A 27,964-nucleotide genomic window follows, 5' to 3' on the forward strand; every position below is an offset into this window, starting at 1 on the left:
TCCTCCTCCCCCCATGTCCTTCCCAACCAACACTGGGTGGGGTTCCATCTTGGTCAGGCTGCCTGAAGGAGCTGCCAGCGCCCAGAGCAGGTCCACAAAACAGAAAAACAACTATTGGCAAGCACAGAAAGGGAGAAAAACCACATAAATCAGGGTTGCTTCTGTCTACAAATAACTGCGGCTCCCAGGGTTCGGGAGAGGCTGCACTCAGCTGTGAGGCTGGACATTCTCTTGTGCTTAGGACAGTCCACCTCACTTCTCTCTGCACCAACTTCCCTGTCTCCAAGTAGACGTCAAGAGCACTACATGTATGTCACGCACACAAAGGGGCGCTCATTACAGGTATGCCCCCAATGCCAAATGTTGACTTGGTCTCTTGGGGAGAAGGAAGTAGGTAACAGAAAAGAAGTGTCCCTTCTCAGGGCTTCTCTGTCAACAAAGTCCTGTGCACACACAAAGACGGGAGTATGTACGTGCACAGTGTGCACGTGCACGCGCGCGCGCACACACACACACACACACACACTAGATTCTAAGGGATGGTGAGGGCCAGGCCTGGGAAGCTTCCCGGGCCTGGGCTGGGCTCCTGCCCGGGTGGTTCAGACGGTGGTGACGGAGAGCAGAGGGTTGTAGACTCGCTTCCCATCAGCCGAGCGTGCGCCGTGGGCCAGCATCTCCTGGATGGTGATCCAGTTGTCCAGGATCTTCTTGTTCCGCTTCTTCATGGTCTTGCGATGGCTCAGGGCAATGATGTTGAGCTCAGGCTTGCTATCGCCATTCTGCTGCTCCCTCAGGCACTCCAGCCGGCTCTGCATCATGAACTCGCGCCGCTTCCGCTGCTCCCGCGCGCGAATCAGGTGCTGCTTCCGCTCCTCCTTGCTCCAGTAGCGGCCCATCTTCATCTCACTCACTGCGTCATCATCAGTGGTCATGCCGCTGCGCTCCTCCCGGATCTTCAGGGCCCGGGCCTTTAGCAACCGATCTCGCACAGGCCGCTTGGCCACGTAGCGCGTCCCGTCGCTGCGCACCTTCACCTTCCACTCCATGCGGGGTGCTTCAGCGGCTGCAGCCACCACCCCACCCACCCGGGGGCCCCCAGCCAAACTCAAGGGGCTGTGGCTCAGCTCTTCCAGGCCGCGCGTTGGGGCTAGCTGCACGCAGCTATGGTAGTGCTCGCTCTCCTGGCCTTGGCCTCGGTGGCGCCTCGAGAGGTAAGGGCTGCCTTCAGGGCCCACACGCTCCAGGGTCACCCCTGTCTTGGGGCTGCGTCGGACTCGTTCCTCTGCCTGCTGCCTGCGGCCCACCTCAGGATCCCGAGAGAGGGATCGGAACTTGGCAGGGCTCCCAGGCAGAGGGGCAGCCTTGGAGGGGATGGCGACAGGGGGACCAGGAGGGGTCCGGTTCAAGTTGGAGTTGCCAGCGGTGGCCCGCTTGAGGGGGCTCTCAGGCAGGGGCTCCACAAGCAGCGGGGTGCTGCGGCAGCTCTCCCCAGTGTTGTAGGCGCTGGTGCTGTCCTTGTCAGACTTCTCTGGCAGCTCAGAGATGTCAGACAGCTCATGCTTCTTGGGCTCACTGGCCGCCAGGTCGTAGAGACTCTCCTCCTCCAGCAGCCAAGCCTTCATGCAGCGTTCCCGCAGCTGTTGCATCTTCTGCGCCCGCAGGATGTTGCGACACTTGAACTCAAGGTGGCGAAGCTCCTCCTCCAGCATGGCCATCTCGTGGCCCAGGCTCTCGTTGCGGTTAACATCCAGGGCACTATTGCTGCTGGAAGCCCGGGAGAAGAGGATGCCCAGCTGGTTGCCATTCTCCAGGTGGCACTTGATCTCCAGTAACTCCCGGTAGCGCTCATACTCCTCATCTGTGAGGCCAGGCACATCACCACCTCCGAGCCCTGCCCCCTCAGCCAGCAGTGAGTCCATGCTGAAGTGGAAGTCCCGGCTCTGCAGAGCGTCCCCCTGCAGACCAAACTTGCGCAGGCTCCCAGGGGTGTTGGTGGTACTGGGGGGCTCATCCCCCAGCAGGTCATGCTCAGAACTCTCTTCGTTACGGGTACTCTCATCAGTCCGGCCCACCCCGCTGTCCAGTTCCTGGCTGTTGCTCAGGCCTGGGCCCCCATCAGGAGCCCCCTTCTCCTCTTCATTCCCAGGCTAGAGCAGAAAAGACAAGCACACTCAGGGTCCCAAGGGCCTGAAGGGGCTTCAGAAGTGTTTCTTTTGGCCCAGACTGGGAGACCCTACATGCCCCCAGTCCCTCCTCCCTCCCCCTCTTGCTGTCCCCACTAATAGCTCTTCCTCACCTGTTGGGCAGGGGGTGACTTCAGCTTCCGCGCACGCAGGTCCCCCTCATTCTCGGAGCCAAAATCATCCAGGAAGTCATCTCGGTCACTGTCCTTCCACCGCTTTGCTAGCTGTAGAGACAGGCTCAAGCTAGTCCCATTGCTTCAAGGTCCTCCCCAGATGCCTATTGGGTCCCCTCTAGGTCCAGTACTCTCAGTGACATTCAACAACCCAAGAAACGGGATAGTCCCAACCCACTCAGCTATCAGAGGCTGGAAGGGGAAACGAGATCTGGGACACCTCTATCCACCCACCCTCCAGCTCCAAACTGACATGTCTGTGCACTTGTCACAGATCAGTGGCTTCCAAGAAAGAAAGCCCAATGTTGGGAGCCCCAGGTCGCCTGAATGTGGGCATACACACACCTGGCTCTCAGGCCGGGCCACCAGCAGAGAGATGTTGGTGTTCTCCTCCTGGCTAAGGATAGCCACTGCCTCTTCTCTGTTCTGGACATCCATGCCGTTTATCTGTAGCAGGCCAGGGGACAATCAACAAGGATGCTAAGGCTGGCTTTGGGGCAGGGCCCTGGCTGGGCTAAGACAGGTACCTGAGCTCTGGGAGGGTATAAATAAGCAGAAGGTAGCAGGAAGAGGATGGCCTGGCAAGAGGACATGTGCCTTCCAAGGACAGGATAGAGTGAGGACTAAGGGAAAGGAGGCTGGGGAGCTGCCCGCGGATGCCATGGGCATGTGCAAGATACGCAGGGAGGCTGAGCAGAAGAGAGGAGACTCAGCCCCGGTGTTGGACACAGCAGGCTGCCTGGCATTAGGCTTGAATTCCAGTGAGAAAGAGCTGGGGATGGGCTAAGGAGAGGGAGCAGGGCCATCGCTGGGTGCAGTAGGGCCTCAGGTCAGACCTGGCAGCCTGCAAATGCTCACCTGGATGATGCGGTCTCCTTCACGGATCCGGCCATCTTTGGCTGCAATGCTGTTGGGATTTACCTGCAGGACACATGCATCTTGGGAACTCGGTGCCTAAAGTGCCCTTTACAGTGAGAAGGGGCAGCCTCACCTTGGAGGCCCCCAAAGCAAAGTGAAGCTCTCTCACTCCAATTTCAGCTCAGAGCAGCAACGTCTGAGCTCTAGGCAGCAGGGGCAGAGGCAGTGGGCCCCAAGCTAGTCACCTCCCCTGCCTGGGAGAGCACATGCTGACCAGAATCCCCCACGCCTTTACCCCTGCCCCTGGCACTCTGTGCTCTTTTGCATGGAAGCCTGTTCTTCTTCTTCTTCTTCTTCTTCTTTTTTTTTTTTTTGCAGGAGTTGGGCAAAGCACAGCAACTGGGTACTTTCTCAGGATGAAAAGAAAAACAATCCTCCCTGGGGCTCCATGGCCAGTACAACCTTTTCCATTTGGAAGGCTAGCTTTATTAGGACACTGCTAGCGGAGGGCAGCGGGGAGCCATGTTCCCTCCAGTAAACACACAGACACCTGCCAGAGGGAGGGAGGGAAGTGGCCCCAGGATGTGGGAGAACAAAGCCTGGGCGCAGGTCTCCTGCAGAGGACTGCCTCACTGGATAGAGTGAAGCTGTCAATTGCCCTGTCCTCACCACCCAGCAGCCCACTGTGATGCCCAGGGGACAGTCCCAGAGCCCTGAGTGGGCCATGCAGAGAGGCCACAGGGCTCACGTGACATCAGAGCCCTCCCTATGCCAGAACTGCCTCGGCACCCGCCTCCATACCTCTCCAACGTAGATGCCCAGGTCTTCCTCGTCATCTGTGCGGTAGCATACCATCAAGCCCAGCTTGTCCCGGTGGCTGCTTTTATACAGCTCCACCTCCTGCCACAAGGGTTCGGGAGGAAGCAGAGGTAGAAAGACCCAGACAGTGTGAGCAAGGAAGCCTGCAGTCAGTGACAGCCTCAGCCCAGCCCCTCTCCCCCAGCAGCCCCTGGCCTTCCCCTCCAGTCACCTGAACCGAGCGTCCAGCCCCTGGCTTTGAGGGCTTCCTTCTCTTACCATCCCAAATGGTGCACGTGTTCAGTGGTCTCCCTACCAGGAAATGCCCAGGACACACAGGATGCACAGGACGCACGGGACACAGACATGCGTGGGACATGGACTCACCAACACAGACGGAATGCACTACCTCACCCGTGCCCTCCCTGACTCATCCGGACGCGCACCAGGAAGGACACGCCAGGGAGGGCTCAGTGGCAAGAGCCAGGAGGCCCAACCGCCTGGGGGCAGCAGGAGCCAGGCCTGAGCAGGGCTGCAGCCGGCCGTCCTGTGCCGCCTCCTGAGGCTGGCTGCGGGCCCTGGCCCGGCTGCCCGGCTCACCTCGTACTCCAGCTCGTCCATACGGTCTGGCTCCTGTGGGCCGCCCTCCATGAACTCCGCCGGGTCATAATACTCATGGCTGATGGGGGGGCTGCCCAGGAGAAGGTGGGGGTCAGGTAGGCCATCTGCTCCTCTGGCACCCTAACCCCAGCTCCTAGCTGACCAGTCCCAGTGCACTTGGCAGGGAGCCCTGCGGTGGGCACACACTTGGCGGTAGGTAGCCCAGCTGCCTCCTCCAGAACCCCTCCTTAGAACTGCGTGCATCCGCGGAAAGACCAGGAATGCTGCTCAACCGTGAGCGAGCAGGCATCAATGCTAGGGACCCAGGCGTGCCTAGCTCTCCCCATCCCCCTCCCAGAACAGGGACCAACTTCTCCAAAGCTCCAGGTGCCCCAGCTGTCCCCCAGTACTGGCCCCACTCATGCAGCACCCCCAGGAGTTACCCAGTTCCTGGAGGCCTTCTACAGAGCAGACGGGCACCCCCTCTGCCTCCAAGGGCTGCCCTCCTTGCCCCAAAGATAAGACTGGCTGCTCACGGCCCTATGGCCTACCTCTCTGCAGAGGAGGGATCCCAGGACCACCTCCCTGCAGCCTGGGCCAAGATTAGCAGAATGAGTCAGCGCTCACATGGTCATGGGCCACCGGGCCTGGATGAAAGGCCCTTCTTCTGGGCGGGCCAAAGAAAGAAGCCGAAGAGATGGAGGAAATTCAGAGCGGGTGGAGGGATGGGACAGACAAGGGATGCGAGAAGATTCAGGAAGTGATGCTTGTGAGGAGCAGAGACGATGGGGCGGCAGAGGAGGAGAGAGGATGGAGGAGCAGCGAGGTCCCAGACAGGTCGGCCCCCTTCACCAGCTGCTGCTGAGCCCAAGGCTAGAGGCCTGGAGGTTTCTGAGCCCTCAGGTGCCATGGTCAGCTCTGGAGGCCAAGGAGCCTGCTTCCTGCCTGAGAGGCAGGCAGAGGTGGGGGTCTCCCTGCCACGGCCAGAGCTGCATCAACGACGCCTCTGGGCGGCATGGGGACAGCTGCCCCAGATGGTATGTCCTCTCTGGAGGCAGGGCCCGGGGCCCTCCTGAGGGCAACTCACAGCTCAGAGAGGACGTACGGCTCCAGGATGCCCATGGGTGGGGTGGGCGGGCGCAGCTTGCCCAGCGCCATGATATGCTCGAAGGTGATGTCGGTCTGAGTGCCACTGTCCACCAGTTGAAGGTCGTGGCAGGAGCTGTCCCCCTGCAGGCGGGGGCTGCGTCTCAGCACCTGGATCACCAGGGGCTCCTTGGAGGCTCTCAGGGCCTCCAGGGTTTGCTCCTGAGACAGCTTGGAGAGCTCCTTCCCGTTCACCTGCAGCAGAGACACGCCTCCGTGAGAACCCTCAAGGGCTGGCTCCTCCCCTCTAGGGGTGAAGACCAACAGGGCCCTGAGCACCCCGATCTGCTCAACTGAGGAATGTGCTCTGTGCGCATGTCCCTGGCTACCCTTGGTGCCCTCATGCTCAGGCAAACCCCACTTCTCAATGTCTACTCCATGAGTGATGTCTGGGGATCTCTGGGCCCCTCTGAGAGCCAGGGTGACCTGAAGTCTGTGCACTGGGTCTGGAGACTGTTCTCACCCCAGAATGTCCTTCAGTCTCTCCCTGAGAAGGAACCATCCACAACTCTCCTGTCCTCCCTCCCACCAGGATCTGCTTTTCCTTCAGATAACACTGAAGACAGAACTCACACCTAGAAGACCCCAGAGAGTCCCTTGACAACTGAAGCACAGCAGCCAACCCTACTAAGCATCTACACTGTGCTCCTGGAACATCAAGGCAGGAAGACGACTCTGACGACGCGGGTGGAATTTATCAACAGATGCCTACTTGCTAAGGCTGGGAGGGGTCTGCTGGGAGAGGAGTAGGAAGATGCCTTAGGACTCGGTCTGTGTCCTCATGGTGGTGACTGACTTGCTCAGAAGAAAAATCCTTGATACTAGAAGCCTCCTGGAGTAGCAAGGTGGCCTAAGAGAGCTGCCAAGAAAGTTGCCCTGACAAAGTCACCAACGGGTTCTGGGCAGGGTCCCTGATGTGATTTCCCCACTGAGTCCTGACCCCTAGGTGTTACTGCCTCCATTCTGCAGAGAGGGAAATGAGGCTCAGCCAGTTGAAGGGACTTGTATCAAGGAGAGGCTACACTGTAGCTAGAATGAGGTGTAGCGGAGGACGGGGCCATGTCAGGCTAAGGTCTGGGGCCCAAGACAGAAGTGGAACTGGGAGCAGCTTGGCAGGAAGAGCAGGGCAATCAGGAGTAGAAGGTGGAGCACTGGGAAGCAGAGCTGGTAAGAGAGAAAGTCCATTAGGCAGCTGGGCATTCCAGCTGGATAGAGAGCACAGCATGGCACAAAGCACCATGGGCCGAACTCTGTCCTGGGGCTGCAACTTTAGGTCCTCCTTAGAAGGGAGCAAGTAGAGATGGGGTGGAACGAATGCCACCAGAGTTCCGGGCATGTGTCAAGGGACCTGCAAGAGCAATCAGGAAGCTCTTTCTGGAGGCAGCAGCATTGCGGGGGTCTTGCAGGGGCTCGTTCCGTCAGAAGTTTGTGGAAGGGTTCTTCTGGGCCTGGCAAGGTCACCCCCCAGTCTGGGGAGCGGGGAGTGGGAGGCTCCCTGAGCAGGCGCAAAGGGAACCAGAGAGGGACTAAGAAAAACAACGAAGAGGCTAGTGTGCCTAAAGACAGGGCAAGGCAGGAGGGGCTTGCAGGGGATGAAAGGAGAGGAGGAAGACCCCACAAAGTCTCCTGCTTTGGCCAGTTTGCAAGAACCCTTCTGTCCTTTCTCATAGAGATGCCAATCAGAATGCAACACCACAGCCCTAGCCTGTAAGGTGGCCTGTCTGATGAAAGCCCAGGTGTCATAGGGACCCCTCCTAGCCTCAGCAGTGGCTGACTTCTGAGCCAATGTAACCCAAACAATTACCTTTCTGCTATTTCATTATGTCCTTGTAGATAGTCATTTGTTTTCTAGGTCTCCCATCTCCCCCAAATTTTCAAGTTCTGAAAAATGGTTTTCTAAAGACTCCATTTTGTTTGATTGGAAAAGAAACACAGGTCCATTGTAGAACATTTGAAAAACAAAGAAAACCATAATGAAGAAAACCAAAGTTGCCCGTGATCTCAGGAACATAAGTGCTGTGGCCCTGTAGACATACTTCTTTCCAGTCTTTTTTATGTCTACCATTGGGCAGGTGCAGGTTCTCAAAGCTCCTACACACCAACCCTACTGGTTTGGTCCCCTCTGTACATCACTAGGATTTTTTATGTTTGCTATAAAGAATACAGCAAAGTTGGGCACTGTGGTCCACACCTGTAATTCCAGTGAGTAGGGAGACTTAGGCAGGAGGGTTATAAGTTGGAGACCAGTATCAGCAATTTAGTGAGGTCTTAAACAACTTAGCAAGACCCTGTCTCAAAATAAAAAAATGAAAAGGGCTGGGGATGTAGCTTAGTGGTTAAGTGACCCTGGGTTCAATCCCCAGAACCAAAGAAAAAGAAAACAGAAGAGAAGAGTGGTATTACAGAATCAAAGACTATGAAGGAAAGAAACAGAATTTTCCAGCCAAGAGGGCATTTGTTGGGAAAGTGTAAGAAAGTCAGCTGGGACAGAATGAGCTGTTCCTGGTGGAGGGCCTGCAGTCGACAGGCAGGCTGCAGGGGGGCTGTGTGCAGGACAGCCAGCAGAATGTATGTCTGGGAAGGCCTCAGACAGGGATGTGAGGAATGACCTTGAAGCCCTCCAGCAGTGGCTGGCGCCAGTTGTTAGAGACAGCCATTATCAACATTTCAACTGTAGAAATGTACAACTAAATGAATGGTATTAAAAACAAAGGCACTAAAGACAGAGACCTTGGAGACCTCGTTGCTTTCTAATTACTTTACTGCTCTTCTGTCATCTCTTCTTCTCTGGTTATTTCCATTCAGTGCAGCTTGAGGCGAATGCCTGATGATGGTGTGTGGCTGCACACCTCTTACCTCAGTGGCCTCATGGTGATGGCTTGAAATTGGCTACAGTGGAGCATTTACACCACAGAAATCAGCCAATGTCCCAACTGGTGCTTTATTTTTGTTTTTGGAACATTTGTCAGCTCACCATTGCCCTTGAGTGAAAGCAAACATGGTGGCGGAAGGGCTCAGAGCTGTCCCCAGGGTTTTCATGGGGGAGCCTTCTCCCTGAAACTCCCAGGGCAGGGCAACAAGCATACCATGAGATGCTCAGGTGACACAGAACCACAGGAATGTGGTTTCTCCCTGGAATCATTACCCAGCAGCAGTGTTGCTATGGAAACTGAACCCAGGCACTGGGAACAGCATGTAGGGTGGGCTGGAGGGGGCTGAGCACATGCAGTCTCAACACCTCAGATCAGGAGCCATCAGAGAGAATTGCTCATGATAGTCCAGCAGGCTTTCCTTAGCCCAGTGGGCTCTGAGCACAAGCAGATCTGGGTGGAGACCCAAAGCCTCCACTCTCTTTAGGTCATGGTGGGCCCCAAGAGCTAATGAGGGTGGGTTAGGGCAGATACAAGCTGTAACAAGGAAGAAATAAGCCCCTCTGTGGTCCTTTACTGTCTGATGACAGGGCTCTGGTTATCCTGTCGGGAGCCCTGCCCTGCCCCACCCCAACTGTTGGAGGCCATGCTCTGAAACATTCCTGCTCTTCAGACTGAGCACTGGACCACTCCAGTCTCTAAAGGGTGTCCAGGGCCACGAGTGGAGCTCAGCGGTAAAGTACTTGCCTAGCATGAGCAAAGCCCTGGGTTCCATCCCCAGCAGTAAAAAAGAAAAAGGTGTCCAGACCCAGGCCTGCTTACCCCAGACGTCCCTCCCACCCTACCGGCAAATGTCCAGGCATGCTGGACACCACCCCTGCTGCCATCTGGGCAGGCCCAGCTGTCTGGAGACAGTGAACAATACATTTGCAGTGCTGGGACAGATATGAGAAGAAACTTTACAGATGCAAAGAAAAAAACATAATGGAGGAGATATTAAGACTTCTGGCCAAGAAAAGACACCTGAAACACAGGATCAGAGCATAAAACCAGTAACAGATTATGGAGAATTCATGAGAACTCCTATGAAACACTAATAAAACAACTTGCTAGGAACGTAGGCAAAGGATACCAACAGGCATTCAGGAAAAGGCAGCCCAAACTGGCCATGCTCTACAGGGCTGCAGCCAGATGGGATGCACTTTTGGGACCCTTGGGTGTTACTCATGTGGTTGAGGATGTGTGTTGCATGATGACAGCAATCAAATGATGCAGTGGCCCAAGCGCTTCTCAACAGTAGAATGGGTAAAACACGCCAGCAAAGTTGTACACGTGGTCCAGAGGAACCACATGTGCTGCTGAAGAGCAGAAAATCTGAATGGGAATAACCACATGGAAGCCCTCCAAGAGGGGAGGGACGAAGAGCAGGGATGGTGCGTCCAGGGGGCTTCAAAGAACAGCAAGGAAGCCAACAGGGTCCAAAACAAGTTTGGGGTCAGAGCCTGCAGAAGCAAGTCCAGGAGGCCTCAGGACGCCCAGGCTGGACTTGTCTTCTCTGTCAGGAAGGGTCTCACAGACGAGCCAGCTGAAGACACAGCATCTCAGGTCAGCAGAGGCCAGCTGGGGAAGCTCCCTCCCCACTCTAGTGAAGGCTGGGGACAAGTGGGAGGAGGGTCTCCACACGGGCTGTGAGCTCTGGGGCTAAGAATAGGTGGTGGGACTGTGAGTTGGGATCAGAAATGGGGTCTGGGTGGGTTGTGTGAGGGGGGAGTCTGGGCAGCAGTGGGAATGGCAATGAACCTATTCTCCTTCCAGGATGTCACCTCTTCCCCTGACCTCCAGGCTAAGCCCATCAACTCTCCTATCTTCTCCGTTGGTACTGTGCCTGGTGCCCAATGTACCTCACCAAGGGTACCCTCTGTCCCTCTGGAAGTGGTCTGCGGGGCCAAATCCATTCGTGACAGACTAAGCTTTCTTTTTTAATTTTTTTTTTTATACCAGGGATTTAACCCAGGGGCACTCAACCACAGAGTCACATCCCCAGCCTTTTTTGAGACAGGGTCTTGCCAAGTTGCTGAGGCTGGCTTTGAACTTGCCATCCTCCTGCCTCATCCTCCTGAGCTGCTCCCGAGAGCATGCACCACTATGCCTGGCTTTTTTTGGGAGGGAGGGGGGCGGGCACAGACAGAGGTTTATTTAGGAAGTAGATACACATTCAAGGGAAAGTGGGGGCAATCTTGAAAGAGAGACACCTTTGGGATAAAGCAAGGAATTGGCATTCAAGGGAGAATGTGAGCCATCTCCTGTGGGAGAGACAGCCCACACCACTCTTCCTGACCTGTGAGTAGCCAAACAAAGTCAAAGTGAAGGTCCAAGGGCTTGGTGTGGGCATGGAGAGCACCAGGCCTCCTATGACAAAGTCCCAAGGGGTCCCACCCAAGGCCAAGGTCGCCTGCGGGCAGGAGCCTGGATAGGAATCGCATAGCTTCCCCTGGGGCACAGCTTGTATGTGCCACCTGGGCTCCTGCCTCCTTTGGAACAATGCGGAAGGAATCCACTTTGTTTCCATTACAGGGAGAGTGGAACTTGCTGATCAAGGACATTGTAAATAATAATAAAAAAAAAACTATTAAATTTTTCCAAAGACTCATGGGTATGTGGCAAAAAGAGCTTGCTGCTGTTAGCACCAGGACAGCAGGGCCTTGGTTGGAGCTGTGGTCCTTTCCAAGGGAGCAGCACCTAGCTGTCAACACATAGTCAACAGATGTTTGTTGAATGAATAAACAAATGAAAGGACTGTTTAAGATGCTCTTGGAATACACTAGGAAAAAACAGAACAAATTGCATTGTAATCATGGTTGAATTTCTGGTGGAATTATGGGCAATTTCCTTACTTTTGTAAATCTTTCAAATTTCATTACAATGAATGAACATTTATTTTTTTCCTGATTATAAAAGTAACTTTAGAAATAAAAAAATTTAAATTTTTTTTTATTTCGGGCTGGGGAGACAGCTCAGTTGGTAGAGTGCTCGCCTCACAAGCACTAAGGCCCTGAGTTCAATCCCCAGCACCACAAAAAAAAAAAATTTCTTTCATCAAGTAGAAGCTACCTCCCTTGGCACAATTCAGAAGAACACCTGTTTATCACATACCAGAAAGCCCACCCATACCTCTTCTCCCTCACCTAGTTCCCAATGGCAGTTATCTTCTCTAGTGCTCCAGGGAGGGGCTGGGACAACCTGACACATGCTGGACATCACTGTATGCCTTAGCTACAAGCTTCCTTTTGGCAGTCAATTTTGTAGTGAACCTGTGGTCAAAGTAAAAACCTCCAGGCTTGTCCACGCAACTGCATGTTCATTCTGTACAATTGGTTTTGCATATTTATGGCATCTGCTTTCAAATCATCAAAGTGTGGGCTGGGGATGTAGTTCAGTGGTGAGTGCTTCTCTAGCATGTGTGGCTCCATCCCCAGCACTGCAAATAACAGTAAGAATAACAAGCCAGGCATGGTGGTGTACCCCTTATAATCCCAGTGACTTGGGAGGCTGAGGCAGGAGGCTCCCAAGTTTGAAAACAGCCTCCGCAACTTAGTGAGAGCATCTTAAAATAAAAAGAAATAAAAAGGACTGAGGATGAAGCTCAGTGGGAGAGCAACAACCTGGGATCAGTGTCCAGTACTGGAAAATAATAATACTCAAAACACCACACTGAGAACATATCAGAGCACAAAGATTAAAACCAAAGTCCCTGGCAATTGCCATCAGAGACAGTGAGGCCACCTGACAGCATACCACCATCCTGGTGGGGACTTTATGTCTACTCTGGGTGACTGACTCTTCAGCACCCAGGTCTGTTTTCTTCCTGATTAGATGCCAAGATGGGCCAAATTGAGTTCAGAGTCCTTGGCTATCGCCTTGGGAACTGCCAATAGAGAGCCTCTGCGGGAAGCAGGGCCCAAATGGTATTCATACTCTGCTTATGGCCAGACAGCCTGCCTCCTGTTTGCACACAGTAAGCACTTACTGCCCTGAATCTTTGGCAAACTCAGTCTCCACAGGTCAACAGAATGGCCACCTCCAGATGCTACGGCACTGAGCATTCCTCAGCCCAGCCTAGCCCATCACCCTTTCTCAGCACACTATCAGTCATAATCCTACCCTGAAGCTGGTCAGAGACCTCCCTACCAAGGAGACCCTTACTGTGATTAAGCAAAAATCCCCACCATATTTGTGACATGTAAGTTCCTCTTCTTATCAGTTTTTTGCACAGGACATCAGCTATCAGCAAAAATCTGCAGAAGGCATTGTGGTTTGTAGCTTCCTTTTTGTTTATAAATGCCAGGTTTGCAGAAAAACTTGTGAAATCTCTGTCTGTCTAGAGGATGGGATGAAACAGGTTTGTCATATGAACCTTCTATCCCCCTCCCTGCCACTGGGTATAAAGTTCAAAGAATTTCTATACTCTTTGTTCAGAGGAAAAATTCTTAGGTGTGAGCCACCTCTGAACCCTGCAGTCAATAAACCTGCTTCCTGAAAATTCCTCAAGTGTCCAGCCTGTTCTGTCCCACTTCAACCATAGAAAGTAAAATGGTCAACTTTCTGGAGAATAATCTGTCAATAACTATAAAGGTCCTCTAAAATGCTCATCAGGCCTGACCTGGTAGAATAGGCCTATAATCCCAGCTACTTGAGAGGCTAAGGCAGGAAGATTGCAAGTTCAAGGCCAGCCTTGACAACTTGGAGAGACTCTGTCTCAAACTAAAAAAATAAAATGGGTTGAGGATGTAGCTCAGTGGTAGAGTGGCCCTGGGTTCAACTCCCAGTACCAAAAAACAAAAAAACCAAAAACAAAATAAAAATGTCCCATTGTACAGACAGATCACTCATTTCTGCACTCATCACAGATGATAAGACATCTGGGTTGTTTCCATCTGTGGGCTACTATAAATAATGCTGCTATGAACATTCCTGTACGGGTTTTAGTAGCTCAGTGGGAGAGCACTTGTCTAGCATCTGTGAGGACCTGGGTTCATTTCCAGCACTGTGTGTGTGCATGTGCACGTGTGTATGAAAAGAAGCCAGGAGTGAATATATAAAATCATTGTGCAAGGGAAATAGAAATATTGGAGATTTTTCTCTTTTTTCCAAATATTATATAAATATGGTCACATTTATTTTTGAAAATGTAAATGTTAGCTGAGCATGGTAGTGGACGCTTATAATCCCAGCAGCTTGGGAGGCTGAGGCAGTAGGATGGCAAGTTCAAAACAGTCAGCCTCAGCAACTGAGAGAGGCCCTGTCTCAAAAGAAAAAAACAGGGAGGGCTGCGGATGTGGCTCAGTGGTTAAGTGCCCCTGGCTTCAATCCCCAGTACCAAAAATAAAAAAGGAAAAAGGTTCACGTGATCCAATTTGGAAGCTCCTTCTTTCTGGAAGGCTGGAGAAGAGCCTGAACAAGGAGCAGGTTTGAGCCACGCCCTCTCCCCCAGTACAGGCCTCTACTCACCCTGCACTGTCCCTGTGAGATTTGCAGAAAAGGCTCCATGGGTGGCCAAGGATGGTTTGGTCCCTGACCTCCCCCAGCCAGTGTGTCTGGGCACAAGGGCACAGAAGGCCCCAGGGGAAAGAAGGGTGGGGCCCTAAGTCCCCAGAGCTGGAGCTTGGGGACATGCTAGGAATCCTGTGCTCTGAGAGTAACTCATATCCCCAGGGAGTCGAGGACAAGTGATCCTGGATAGAACCTGTCCCCATTCCACCCCTAACAGGAAGAGTTGAAGGCAGGTGCACGGAGGGGCTGACCAATGCTTCCTGCTGGGGGCAGAACACAGAGCCCACCAGGAGTAGAGCTGGGAGGTAGAGGGGACAGGGGTAAAGCTGCATCAGCCTGGTGGCAGAGAGCCTAGGAAGTGAGGTACACAATGACCTCCAGGTCTCCAGTCAGCCAGGATCTCCAGAGCAGGAGGTCGTGCAAACACTGGCAGAACTAGACATAACTGAGTAGGACAGACATCCCAGGACTTGGGAAGCCAGTCTGGGGCAGAACCCGGCAAGAAACAAGCAAGCACTTCAAATGGCTGAGCCCAGAGTTCAAGGAGTAGAAAAAGGGAAAATGCTGGAGTGGACGGTGATCAGGGATGCCTCTGGGAGAAGAGACTGAACAGAGACCTTAATGAGGACAAGGAGCCAGCACTGCTAGGGTGGCAAGGCAGGGACTGTCGCAGGAGAACAGACTATAGCATCCTCCACTGATAAAAATGGCTTGGCCCTGGGGATGCGGGGCTGTGGAGGTTGAAGGACATGGTCAGAGTCAGTTTCTCTTTTAAAAAAGCAGGCTGCTGCCAGGCATGGTGGTGCACACCTGTAATCCCAGCAGCTCAGGAGGCTGAGGCAGGAAGATCGCAAGTTCAAAGCCAGCCTCAGCAAAAGTGAGGCACTAAGTAACACGGTGAGACTCTGTCTCTAAATAAAATACAAAATAGGGCTGGGGATGTGGCTCAGTGGTCGAGTGCCCCTGAGTTCAATCCCTGGTCTCCCCCCCAAAAAAAAAGTGGACTGCTGCTGGTTGGCTGGGGGTAAGGGACAAGGAGGGCTAGAAAATGACTCCCAAGGAGCACAGAAAAAGATGCTTCCATTACTCATCATTGAGGAAATGCAAAGCCAAACCAAAATAAGACCGCTTTACACCCACTAGCATGGTGAGATCAACAAAAGGAAAATGACAAGCACTAAGCACACATGGAGACCTGGAGCCCACGCACTGCTAGTGGGAGGGTCAAGTGGTGCCCCTGCTGTGCAATATGGTCTGGCAGTTCCTTCAAAGGTTAAACAGCAATCCTGCAAGAACTGAAAACAGGCATTCACACGAAAATTGAACACAAAAGTTCAAAGCAGTGCTATTCACGGTAGCCAAGGCTTGGGAGCAACACACGTCCACCAACAGATGAATGCATAAACACAATGTGGGCCGCTCGAACAGCCGAATAGCAGCCAGCCAGCAGAGTGAATGGAGCTCTGATGCAGGCTACGACATGGTGGACGTTGCAAACCGTCTATGTAAGTGAGAGCAGGTGGACACAAAGGGCCACATGCCGAATGATTCCTCTTAAATGAAATGTTCAGAACAGGCAAGTCCACGAGGACAGAAAGCAGAATGAGGGTTGCCAGGGGTTGGAGGAGGGGGAGCAGGCAGTGACTGCTTAATGGGTCTGGGTTCCCTTTTCCAGTGATGAATGTGTTGGGGAAGAGACAGTGGTGGTTGCATGACACTGTGAATGTATAAAATGTCACCACTAATAAATTTACGTTATACGTTTTTACCACAAAAAATAAAACTGGGTGTCGTGGCACATGCCTCTTATCCCAGCAGGTCCAGAGGCTGAGGCTGAGGCAAGACAATCGTAAGTTGCCTGGCCGCTTAGAGAGACCCAGGGCTGGGAATGGGATGTAGCTCAGCAGCAGAAGCCCCTGGGTTCCACCAAAATGACAACAAAACAAACCCTGCTGCCCAGGTCCACAGGGACCAGGGGTATCCTTACAGAAGAAAGGAAGGATTGGGACAGAAATTTCTGTCCCAAATGCAAAATGGACATGTTTTATTCATTACAAATTTTTATTTCCAGAATGAAGTGCAAGACCTGCCCATATCTCCAGTGCCCCACTCCACCTATACTTTTCCCAAATCTAGGCCACTAATGCAGTGATCACTGTTGTGAAATTCAGCTAGGATTTTTTTTCTGTATGGGGAATTGAACCCAGGGGCCCTCTACTACTGAGCTAGGCCCACCACCCTATTTATTTATTTATAGACAGGGTCTCATTAATTTGCTGCAGCTGGCCTGGAACTTGCGCTCCTCCTGCCTCAGCCTCCTGAGTTGGTGGGATTACAGGCAGCGACACTGCTCCCTGCTAGGAACTGTTCTTGATTTGAAATCATGAGATTCCCCAGGGAAGGAGCATTGGCAAGAGCAGAGGTTCAAGGAGGATGCTGGGGCCCCCTGAGAGTGGGAAGACCATCACCTTAAGTCAGCAAAAGAAGGAAGAGTTAGACTGTGCATGGGGTGTCGGGTGCACGATGGTGGAGAATGGACCTCTGGATATGTTGGGGGCATTGAGAATGAAGGCAGGTGGGGAAGCCCAACGTGGAGGGGCATAGCCTTTGGGAGTTTTTGAATGCTTTTGCAGAGAATGGGGTGGGGACTGCTCATCCAGCCCCGTCCAAATGCTGATGGGATCGTATAGGGGAAAAAATCCCTAAGGCCAAAGAAAGCCAGAGAGAAAAGTGTAGGTGCCAAGACGTTGTGAAGGTGAAGGGGACATGGGGGCAGGCAAGAGATGGCCTGGGTCAGGAGACGTGAGGGCTGGATGGGCTCGGGCTGCGGACAGGCTGCGGAGAGACACGGTAGGGCTGCGACTGTCTGAGGACCAGGTGCCCTGAGGGGCGCACCCCCATGGGGTGCGGCACCACTACGCTGTGAGCGGCGGAAGGCGGGACCCCAGGCGCGCTGGCCCCGCCTCCTGGACCCGGAGCCGCAGACAAAGAGCGCGCGGCGGCAGCGAGCGACCGCGCTAAAGCAGCGCGAGCCCCGGCAGCCAGCGGTAGCGGGGACTGCCACCACACCGGTCGCCGTTGCTGGGCTCCATTCCAGGGCCAGCTCCAAAGAACCTCCTGCACCTCTCCATGCACTGAATGCTGTAGGACGGGATTGATCCTGAGCCTCTGGAACATGAGAAGGAGGCCAAGAAAAAAGAAGAGAACCCTGCCCTGGGGGCCCCTGCAACACATGCGACTCCCTGTGTGGCCTGAAGAACCATCCCTTTCCCTCTCATTGGTAACGGGATAAGCCGTGAAGCTACATCATTTCCAGGGGACCCCCTGGTGCCATAGTTAGACTCTCCTTACCCCACTCTGCAGATTAGTAGACTGAGGCTGGAGGAAAAAAGAAACCGAACCTATGCTCTGCGGGGCGCGGGGGAGCAGTGATTTCGAATACACCTGCTGGCTCCCAGCTCTGTGCCAGGAGTGTCCAGGAGACACCATGGAAGTGGCTGTGATGGGGCTTCCTGAGCCCAGGCAGCTGTTAGGGCTAAACAACTGCAGGAGAAACCCAGGGAGCAGCAGCCTGTGCAAAGGGCAGGCTCTGGCACTCCCGTTTTCAGTGGCCCATCAAAGTCCCCACTCGTGTTTTCCCAACTCTGGATTTTTGAAAATTGCCAACGCACAGAAATGTTGGAATATCTACAGGTTCTCTTTACCTAGAGCTCTCCAGGACGCACACTCTGGCACGCGTGCGCCGGGGCTTTTTACACTGGTACATTTGCAGAAGCATTTGAAACCAAGACGCCATTCCTCCCACTCTCCCTGAGGCCAGTACATTTAGCAACTACTGTCACTTCCAAATCTCTCCAATTATACCCCCAACATCTTATAACTTTTCTATTGATCCAGGACCCAATCAAGGGCCATATTGCATCTGGTCATGTCTGTACTCTCTAACCTACAACAATCTATCCACTTTTTTTTTTCTCACTTTTGTGATACTGGCCTCTAGGCATATGGTCATTGTAGAATGTCCTGGAATCTGCATTTGTCTGATTCTTTCCCTGTAGTCAAGTTAAGCATTTTGACAGGAATACCAGCTAGGTGTTACTCTATCCTGCCCCACTACAGCCCACTGGTGGGGACACTGATCACATTATCAAGGTGGCGGCTGCAGATCTCTCCCTTGTAAAGTGCACGTTCTTACTAGTTTACAAGCAATCTGGGGTAATAATGCCTCGACACACTGTGAATCCTGTTCTCCCCACAACCTCTCACATCTAATGGTTTTACCACTCAGCAATGATCCTTGTCTGAATCAATTACTCCACTGGTGGCCGCAAGATGCCTCATTTCTAAGAATTTTAGCAGGAACACAGTTGTACACTCCACCCACATCTGGCAGCCCAGAGAAAGGTGTAGCTGCTCCAATCACCAATCACAGATGCCTGGCCAAGCCACATCGTCACCTTCCTCCCTGTTCATCTCTGTACCCACCCTTTCAGCCCAGGGCCAGAGGAGAGAGAAAGATGGTGGGGCTGCACCTGCAAAGACTGTTGAATAGTTCGGGGTGGGGTACCCACGAGAGCTGTGCATATGTTGCTAGGAGTGTGGATGATAAGAAAAGAGGGTCAGTTAGTTGCATGTGGCATAGAGGAATAGGTCATGTCCCTTGAAGCCCCACTTAGGCAATGTCCCCTGGAAGTCCTGATCTCCTGATTTAAAAGGTCTGTTGTGAGGCCTTGCCTCTTATTTGTTAAAAATTCACTTTCCCAGTGACCCTAATGTAATTTGGGATTCCACTAATTCACCCCAAGTTCCTACCCCAGGTCTGGGATCAGCAGCCATCAATGTGCACCTCACTGCACTCTGGAGCTTAAGAGAAAAGCAGACTCCCAAGTCGCACCCTGACAGCTGAATCAGAATGTGCATTTTAAAGAGGGTCTCAGGGTAGAGGGTGGAATCCGATCCAGGAGCCTAGGAGCACTTGCACTCCCAGAGCACGTTCAGAAACCAGTCAGATCCTCCCAAGCATCTCTCCTCCCTGACCTTCCCTTCCCCAAACTGCTGAGTGGGTGGTACTGGCCCAGGGTCAGCTGAGACCTCCCTTCCCTGGGAACAGCAGGCTGTTTATACTCCAGACCTGCCCCAGAAGCACACAGGAAGGAGGAATGCCCCGGTGAGGTACATGTGGACAACGCCAACCAATCCTGAAGTCATCATCGAGATGACCGTTGGTGGCAGAGCGCTTGCCCAGTGTGTGCAAGGACCTGGGTTCAATCCTCAACCCCTGGGGGCAGGGCAGGGGCAGCTTCAGATGTTCCAGTCGTGTGGCTCAGCCACTGAGAACACATCCTCCCACCACCACAAACCAACCTGGCCGACCAAGGGCACCGTCTGTCTAGCAATAATCAGAACAGTATGATCTACAGAGTGCTTTGCCTAAGGAACAGGCAGAATGCACCAGGAAAGGGAAGACATCTTGGAAGCCTCAGAGCGGGAGACTTCCCACCTAGCCTCCTGTGCTCCAAGGAGGACAGCACCTCCACTGTCGCACCTCTCCCTCTCCCAACTGGCACATGGCACTTCGCAACTCGGAAGCCTTTTCCTGCCTTACTTCTCCCTTTTCTTTCATATTAGACAACCTCTTATTCTTCTGTCACCAGACAATTAACTGTGACATGTTAATACATAATTTCTGCCCCTTAATGGCCAACTGAATGTGCTGGTGGCAGTAACTCCACCCTCTACCCAGTGGGATCCCAGGACAGGGCAGAACAGCAGATGTTGCCAGGCACATGCAATTCACTTCCCTCCTCACAACCACCCCAAGCAAGTGCTCTTTGCACACCCATTTAACAGGTGAGGAAACGGGGGCACCAAGCCAGTGGGCCATTCATTGACCTGCCTCTGGTCCCACAGCTCGGCTGGGGCAGAGCCACAGTGTGACCCCAGGGTTTCTCCTCCATTCCTATCGCCACACTGCACTGAAGTAGAAGGAAGGAGAGAACAAAGAATGCCCAGGTCCCCCTCAGGTCCTGGGGCTGAGCTGAGCTCACATACCAGTCTCCCTCGGGGACGTGCATGAGTGGACATAGAGTTCTTGGTTTTAAAGCTTTCCTGCAGTACAACTGTCCTATTTTGCACATACATGGAGTGCAAACTCTGAAACGTCTCACATATGTCTATACACCTGTGAGACATCACCAAGATAGTGGTCATCACTGCCACTCCCAAAGGTGTCCATACGCGTTCTGTCTGTCCCCGCAACCACTGAATTTTATTTCAGTGAATAAGACAATCCTCAGAACTCCAAGGTAAAGAAGGGGGCATTTCTAAATCTTGGGTGACCCTGTCCAGAATTCAGCAGCCCCTCTCCATTCACTCCCCCCACAGTGACTACAATTCCCCAGGTAAGGAGACAGCAGTGCACAGGCAAACCCAAATCTGAGCTGGGGGAGGGGGCTGTGTGTCCCCTGTCAGTTCCCCAGCACCAGGGATGGGGGCGGCCAGAGTCGGGGCTCAGCAAGTGGGTGCTGCAAAGGTGTCTTTGGCCTGTCTTGAGGTAGAAAGAGGGGAGAAGACAGGTGGCCTGGTTCAGTCCACCCCAAGGCTCCATTGGACAGTAACCACGAGCAACGAGGCAATGTGCTGCAGATCGGTTCCCTCATCGGGATTTATTTTGTGAACGTCTCCATGCGCCTGGTGTCATGGAGTCAGAGGGGACACCAAGTTCACGAAGACTGGGCTGACAGGGATGACACAGAGGCAGAGAGGCAAGGTCAGCAGAGTGTGGGACATGGATGCACAGCAAGGCGGGGTGTTGGGTCTGCTGAGGGAGAGGAGCGACATGGCAGGGGCACAGGAAAGGCTCTGGCCACCCGCTTCCCACCTCTTCACTTCCTCTTCCTGTGCACATGCGCTCATCCTCCTTTTCAGAAGCCATCCTGGATTTCCTAAGCCTGGTCCCTCCTGCCTGCTTTGGTTAAATGTGCTAGGATCACGACTGGAATAAAAGAAATGGCCTTTAAGTTTGGAAACAAAATAGGACAGGGCCTGTGACAGACCAAATCAGTAGAATAAAGGAACAAAACTACGCAATCATCACCACAGACACAGAAGAAGCATTTGACAAAATCAAACACCCTTCATTTTAAAAATAATTGATAAGAAACAGGAAGGAACTTCCTCAGCCTGAAAAAGGGCATTTATGAGAGACCCACAGCTGCCAGATGCAATGGCACACATGTCTGTTATCTGTAACTCAGGAGGCTAAGGCAGGAGGATCCCAAGGTTGAGGCCAGTCTCACCAACTTAATGAGAACATGTCTCAAAATCAAAAATAAAAAGGACTGGGGGTGTAGTTCATGGATACAGCACCCTGGGTTCAATTCCCAGTGCAAAAAAAGAAACTGTGTCATCCCAGCAACTGGGGAGGCTGAAGCAGGGGATGGCAAGTGCCAGGCCAGTCTCAGCAACTTAGTGAGAGCCTGCCTCAAAATAAAAAATAAAAAAGAGCTTGGGATGTGTCTCAGTGGTAAATAACCCCTGGGTTCAATCCCAGTACCAAGAAAAAAAATAGAAGAAAAAAAGAAAGAAAACATACCCATATAGGAAAGGAAAAAGTAAACTTATTTCTATTCATCAATGATATGATCCTAATATATAGAAAATTCTAACAAATTCACCAAAAAACTATTAGAATTAATAAATGAGTTAAGTAAGATTGCAGAATATAGGATAAGTGTACAAAAATCAACTGTAGGAAATGGGAACAGTGGCACATGCCTGTAATCCCAGCAACTCAGGAGGCTGAGATAGGAGAATCACAAGTTCAAGACCAGCCTCCACAACTTAGGGAGATACTGTCCCAAAATTAAAAGAAAAAGAAAACAGCTGGGGATGTAGCTTAGTGGTAGAGCACCTCTGGGTTCAATCCCCAGTAAGAGGGGGAAAAATAAACTGTAGGGGCCATGGATGTGCCTCAGTAGCGGAGCATTTGCCAGCATGTAGAAGGCCCTGGGTTCCCTCCAGAAACACACACACACACACCAAATTGTATTTCCACACAGTAGCACTGTGAAAGTCAAAAATTAAAATAACAAAATTCTATTTATAATCTAATCATAAAGAATAACTTGAATAAATTTAACATAGGAGGTACAATGCAGCTTTGAAAAAAATTAAAAAACCAAATAAATAGACACCCCATGTTCATGTGAGCAACACTCTACAAATTGGTTGTATACAATACAACCTCCACCAAAATCTCAGCAGGCTTATTTTCAGAAATTGACAAATTAATCCCAAAATTCACATGGAAACTCAAGGGACCCAGCATAATCAATCTTGAAAACGAAGTACAAAGATGGACTAATCACACTTCCTAATTTCAAAACTTCCCTCAAGGCTCCACTAACCAGAGCAGTGTGGCAATGGCATAAGGACAGACTTTTCTCCAAAGCAATAATCACAAGAAAAGATGTTCCACAACATTTAACCAACCAGAAATGCAAATGAAAACCACAATGCAAGGGGGTTGTGGCTCAGGGGGAGAGCACTCAAGTGGCAGACTCTGAGTTCAGTACCCAGCACAGCAAAAACCGATATGCAAAACAAAAAACAGTGAGATGCTGCTTCACACACAGTAGGACAGCTATAAGAGATAACCAGAAAACCACAAGTGCCAGCAAGCACAAGGAGAAATCCGAACCCTCATACGCTGCTGATGGTAACAGAAAATGGTACAGCCACTGTGGAAAACAGTGCTGAAGAATTACTATAAGATCCAGAGATTCCACTTTTAGGTATATAAAAGAATCGAAAGCAGGGATGCAGATACTTGTCCACCAACATTCATAGGAGCGTTGTTCAAAATAGCCAAAAGCCACCAGTTGTAGTGGTGTGCTTCCTGTTATTCCCAGTGACTAAAGAGGCTGAGGAAGAAGGATTACAAGTTTAAGGCCAGTCTCAGCAACTCAGTGAGACCCGGTCTCAAAATAAAAAATAAAAAGGGGGCCTGGGGTTGTGGCTCAGTGGTAGAGCGCTTGCCTAGTATGTGTGAGGCACTGGGTTCACTTCTCAGTGCCACATATAAATAAATAAATAAAACAAGGGTATTGTGTCCAACTATGACTAAAAAATATTTTAAATAAATAAAAAGGACCAAGGAAGGATGTAGCTCTCTAGTAAAACACCCCTGGATTCAATCCCCAGGACCATAAACAAAAAACAGTCAAAACGTGAAAGCAACCCAAATGCCCATCAATGGATAAACAGATAAATATTATGCTGCATATTAGACAATGGAATATTTGGCAATAAAAAGAAATTTAGCACTGATCTGTGCTATAACATGTACCAGCCTTGAACACATTATAAATGAAAGTAGTCACACACAAAACGTCATATATTGTGTGGTTTCATTTATATGAAATGCCCAGAATAGTCAAGTCCACAGAAAGAGAAAGAAGATTAATAGTGGCCAGGGGCTGGAAGGTTTGGGGGAGAAATGGCACAGTGACTGCTAATGGGTACAAATTTCTTTTTAAGGTGATAAAAATGTTCTGGAATTAGATAGCAGTGACAGTTACATGGCTATGTGAATATACTGAAAAGCACTGAATTACACATTTTAAAAGGATGCATTTTACCGTATGTGAATTATATGTTAATAAAGTTGCAATTTTTTTTACAGTGCTGGTGATGGAATCTAGGGCTTAGCACATGCTAGGTAAGAGCTCTACCACTGAGTTATGCCCCCAGCCCAAAGCTGTAATTTTTTGGGGGGAGGGGGGCTGAACCCAGGGTTGCTTTACCACTGAGCCACATCCCCAGCCCTTTTTTTATTTTTTATTTAGAGACAGGGTCTCACTAAATTGCTTAGGGCCTCACTAGATTGATGAGGCTGGTCTTGAACTTGTGATCCTCCTGCCTCAGCCTCCCAAGTTGCTGGGGTTATAGGCATGTGCCATCACACACCCAGCTCCTACAGCTGCTTTTTAAACACTGATCCTGTATTCTGAAATCTTACTGAACTCATTAGTTCTGATATTTTCAGTGGATTTCTTTAGAATTTTATATGTATTAGGATCAGATCATTGGTGAGTTGATTACCTTTTCCTTTCCAATGGTGCATTCCTGGGGTTACAGGCGTTCACCACCACACCCAGCCCAAAACTGTAATTTTTTTTTTTTTTTTGAGTACTGGGGATTGAATCCAGGTGCAGTTTACCATTGAGCCACATCCCCAGACCTTTTTATTTTTTATTTCTGAGACAGGGTCTCTCTAAGTTGCTGACACTGGCCTTGAACTTATTATCTTCCTGCCTCAGCCTCCCAGTCACTAGAATTCCAAAGTTTGTGTCCTTGGGAGAAAGGGTCTGGAACTCCAAGCTAGGTGAGATTTGGGAGTTCTTCCCCTGCGGAGCACAGCCCTCTATGGATCTAGAAGAGGCTACAGGGAGCCCTGATATAAGAAAGTCACAGGAAATGTTGGACTGGGTGTAGCTGGTAGTAGAGTGCTTGCCTAGCTTGCAGGAGGCCCTGAGTTCCATCCCAGCACCACACACACAAAGTGTTGCAGGTGCACGTGTGCATTTTTCTAAAATCAAGCCTTTGGGAGAGACCAGAAAAAGCACCATGAGTGGAGGTGTGCACATAAAGGACCTTGAGAGCCAGGCAAGTGATCCTGGAGGCTCTCTGGGTTTGGGGCACCAAAGCTTCCCCTGTTCCAGCAGATGGAGCCTGGGGATCCCTCCCCCAGGGCAAGCACCTGGGATAGCTCATGGCTTTCAGGGTTTTTCACACAGATTTCTGTTCAACCCATTTTTGTTTCCCCTTAATTTTATTTTTATTTTTTTTTTGGGGTGCTGGGGATTGAACCCAGAGCCTTGTGCTTGCAAGGCAAGCACTCTACCGACTGAGCTATCTCCCCAGCCCCTCCCCTTAATTTTAAACAATGGTTCTGGTTTTAAAATCATCCCATCTCCAATTGTGCCAAGGAAGAAGGGAGTAAGTCAAGGTTTTTGTTCAAACTTCCACGGGAGCTTTAAAGGGAACAGCATGGCCTGGGAGCTGACCAGTGGTGGCTGCAGTCACCCAGATGGGCATGCAGAGGGTGACTGGCCTGAAGTAGTGCTCCTCCTGGCTAGCCACCTTGCAGAGGCCCTTCATGCGGGGAAAGTTAGGACTGTCTTTTAAGAAGCAAAGTGCTCAGGTGCTCTCCCCTCAGGATCACCTCAGCCCTTGTCCCCACTGGAATCTTCCTGAAGGCAATCCCAGGGGACCTATGCTAGCCTTCCAGGATTGCCATAGGGGAGGCCTGAAGGGTCACCAGTATTGCCTCCCACCCACGGCTCCTTTCTGGCTTGTGGTGCAGCTCACTGGTCCCTAGGAGGCCAGTCTTACATCAAGTGCTTCACCAAGATTTCTCCGAACAAGTCAAGACAGGTCAGCTAGAATGGCTTGCCATTTGATGGAATGATTCCAGAAACGAAGCAATAAGGATGGGCTCCCAAGTCTGGACCAACCAGCCAGGCCCACCTCCCACCTAGGGTCCGGGAATACAAGATTCTAAGAATGTCCTCTCTGTCCCAACCTGGGTCATTCCAGACCCCTATCCCACTGGAGCAATGGCAATGGCCTGGCAAGGGTTCCAAACTGGAAACAAGAGTAACAGCAGAGGGGCGAGTGTGGCAGAGGGAAGAAGGTGGACGGCAGCGAGCAGGGGAAGCAAGGGGCCGGCACAGGCTCCCGGGGAAGGGCCAAGGAGAGGAGACCAGAAGCACCACCAGGCTGGGGCAAGGCTTGCACACCACCCCCACCCCCACCCCCACCCTCCCCTCGCGTCGCCTCCTATTCTTGGAGGCCAGAAGAACCACGCTCACAGCACAAATGCTGAGCTCTCCGCGGGCCACCTCCATACCTTGATCCGTTCCAACTCTCCCCCCCACGCTCCCGCCGCAATTCTGCCAGTGTCTACTGGGGTTCCCCCTTATTCGTCTAGGAACCTCCCGGTTCTCTCTAGTCAACCGTCTCCTGCATGCACTTGCTGCCCTGTCTGACCAGTAAACCCAGGGGCTAGGTGGGAGCTACTAAATTGCGTACCTGTCTGCACTCGCATCTGTTCCTGGGTCCCGATCCCTCTGACCTTGACCTCCCTGAACTTAGCCCTAGTGTGTCTAGGTCCACACCATCAGGGACACGATTCTCTAGACACCTCGAAGGGTGCACACAGAAAGTACACAAACGCGGGGCCTGGGAACCTCCGCGCACACACAGACGGGGCACAGGCACACACTCACGTAGTCACGCCACGCACAGGCAAAGAAGCCCCACTCGGGGCTGCGGGGCTGGAGTCGGGGTGTGATCACGCGGCAGGGTCTCTCCCGCTCCGCGAGGCTCACCGCCAGGTTCATGCCCCGCGTGGCCCAGGAGGCCGGAGCCCAGGCGGACCTGCTCAGCGCCGGCCAGACACAGCCGACCGCAGAGGCGCCCACTCACTCACCCGGGAATTCCGACAGAGCCAAACCCAGCAGGAGTGGGTCAGGAGTGGGCTCCCAGTCACCGGGCCAGACGGCGACGGCGCCTCGGGGCTTCTGCGCCCCTGGTCCGTAGGGACGGGATTCAGCCGCCCCATGCACCGTAGGCGCCCGGCCTCTACCTCGGCTCTGGATCCCAGCTGGGAAAGCATGTGCCGGGAATCCAGCCCGTTGCTCTGCAACCTCCAGCCCGCGCCGGCCACGCCGCGCCTCCCGGCTACAGGTCCCGGGACGAAAGCGGACCCCACCCGGGGCAACCCCAACTTCTCATCTCGGGCTGATCTGGACGCAGGGCTCGTGTTCCAACCTTCTCCAGGCACCTAAGTCTTGCGTCTCGCACACCCACCCCCACCCCGCTCCCCCCATCCGTGGCTGGTTCCCACGGAGCGCCAACACCCAGCAAGCCCTGAATCTGAGGGTGAGGCTGGCGCCCTACCTTTTCCTCTTCGAGCCCAACTGCCCTCCCACGCCCGCCTCCCCGACTCCACCTGTCCTTCCCTACGGGGTCTGCGCCTTCCTTTGGCGCGGCTTTGCCCCTCGCCCGAGGCCCAGCCGCCCTACCTGAAGCATCACTTTGTACTGCTCCTCCGGTTTTTGGACCACGCACATATTACATCCCATGGTGCTGGCCGGCGAGGGAAGGAGGAGGGCGGGAACGGGAAGACGCCTTTCACTGGCCCGTGCGCGGGACCTTGGGTCCCGGGCCGGGGCCGGGGTCCATATCCTAGCGCTGGGGGCGGGCCGCCTAGCGGGGGAGGGGGGCACGCCCCCGGGGAGGGGGCAGCTCCACGCCCCTCTGCTTAACTCTTCGCTGGCGGAGGCGAGGCGCCGGCATGCTCCTTCGCACCCGGCCGGGAAAAAAAGGGCAGCGGGGGATGGGCGAGCGCGCCGGGCGTTGCCTGGCTACGGCCCCCCAGGAGGCGCGGGGGCGCGCCGGGCCGCCGGGGGCCGTTAGGGGCCGTGGGCCGAGCGCCTCCCCGCCCGCGGGGCCCGCCACTGCCGCTGCCGCTGCCGCCTCCGGCTCCTGCCCATGGCCGCTGGCCCCGGGAGCCTGGCCTTCGCGCTCCGCGCCGCGGCCCGGCCCGCCGACAGGGGGTTCGGCGGCACGAGGCGGCCCCCGCCCGCGGCCAGGCCCGCGCCCGCGCTCCCGCCTCGCCCGGTCGCGCTCTCGGCGCTCCCCGAGCCCGCTCTCTGGCCCGCAGCTGGCCGGCTGTCTCCGGCTCCCGCCTGGGTCCACGGGCACGCGCGCGCGCCCG

The 27,964-nt window shown here is 52.9% G+C and overlaps 1 protein-coding gene across 10 annotated transcripts; it reads right to left on the bottom strand.

Moving 5' to 3' along the window:
• Window positions 1–7: 7 nt before the first annotated feature.
• Window positions 8–27,910, bottom strand: Pdzd4 (PDZ domain containing 4). Of its 10 annotated transcripts, none has more exons than XM_047537059.1 (8): window positions 27,270–27,910; window positions 5,718–5,953; window positions 4,613–4,703; window positions 4,016–4,114; window positions 3,215–3,277; window positions 2,702–2,803; window positions 2,297–2,407; window positions 8–2,147 (listed from the first exon to the last, which is right to left on the bottom strand). In XM_047537059.1, the coding sequence occupies exons 1-8, from the start codon at window positions 27,327–27,329 to the stop codon at window positions 600–602; spliced, it is 2,310 nt and encodes a 769-aa protein (XP_047393015.1). In that variant the 5' UTR covers window positions 27,330–27,910; the 3' UTR covers window positions 8–599. The 10 variants fall into 10 exon arrangements, with proteins under 10 accessions (XP_047393015.1, XP_047393013.1, XP_047393018.1 ...); XM_047537057.1 differs by having other exon boundaries at window positions 5,700–5,953; XM_047537062.1 differs by lacking the exon at window positions 27,270–27,910 and having other exon boundaries at window positions 4,245–4,703; window positions 5,700–5,744.
• Window positions 27,911–27,964: the final 54 nt, after the last annotated feature.

Source organism: Sciurus carolinensis, chromosome X (assembly GCF_902686445.1).
Source record: "Sciurus carolinensis chromosome X, mSciCar1.2, whole genome shotgun sequence".
In the NCBI taxonomy this organism is placed as follows: Eukaryota; Metazoa; Chordata; class Mammalia; order Rodentia; family Sciuridae; genus Sciurus; species Sciurus carolinensis.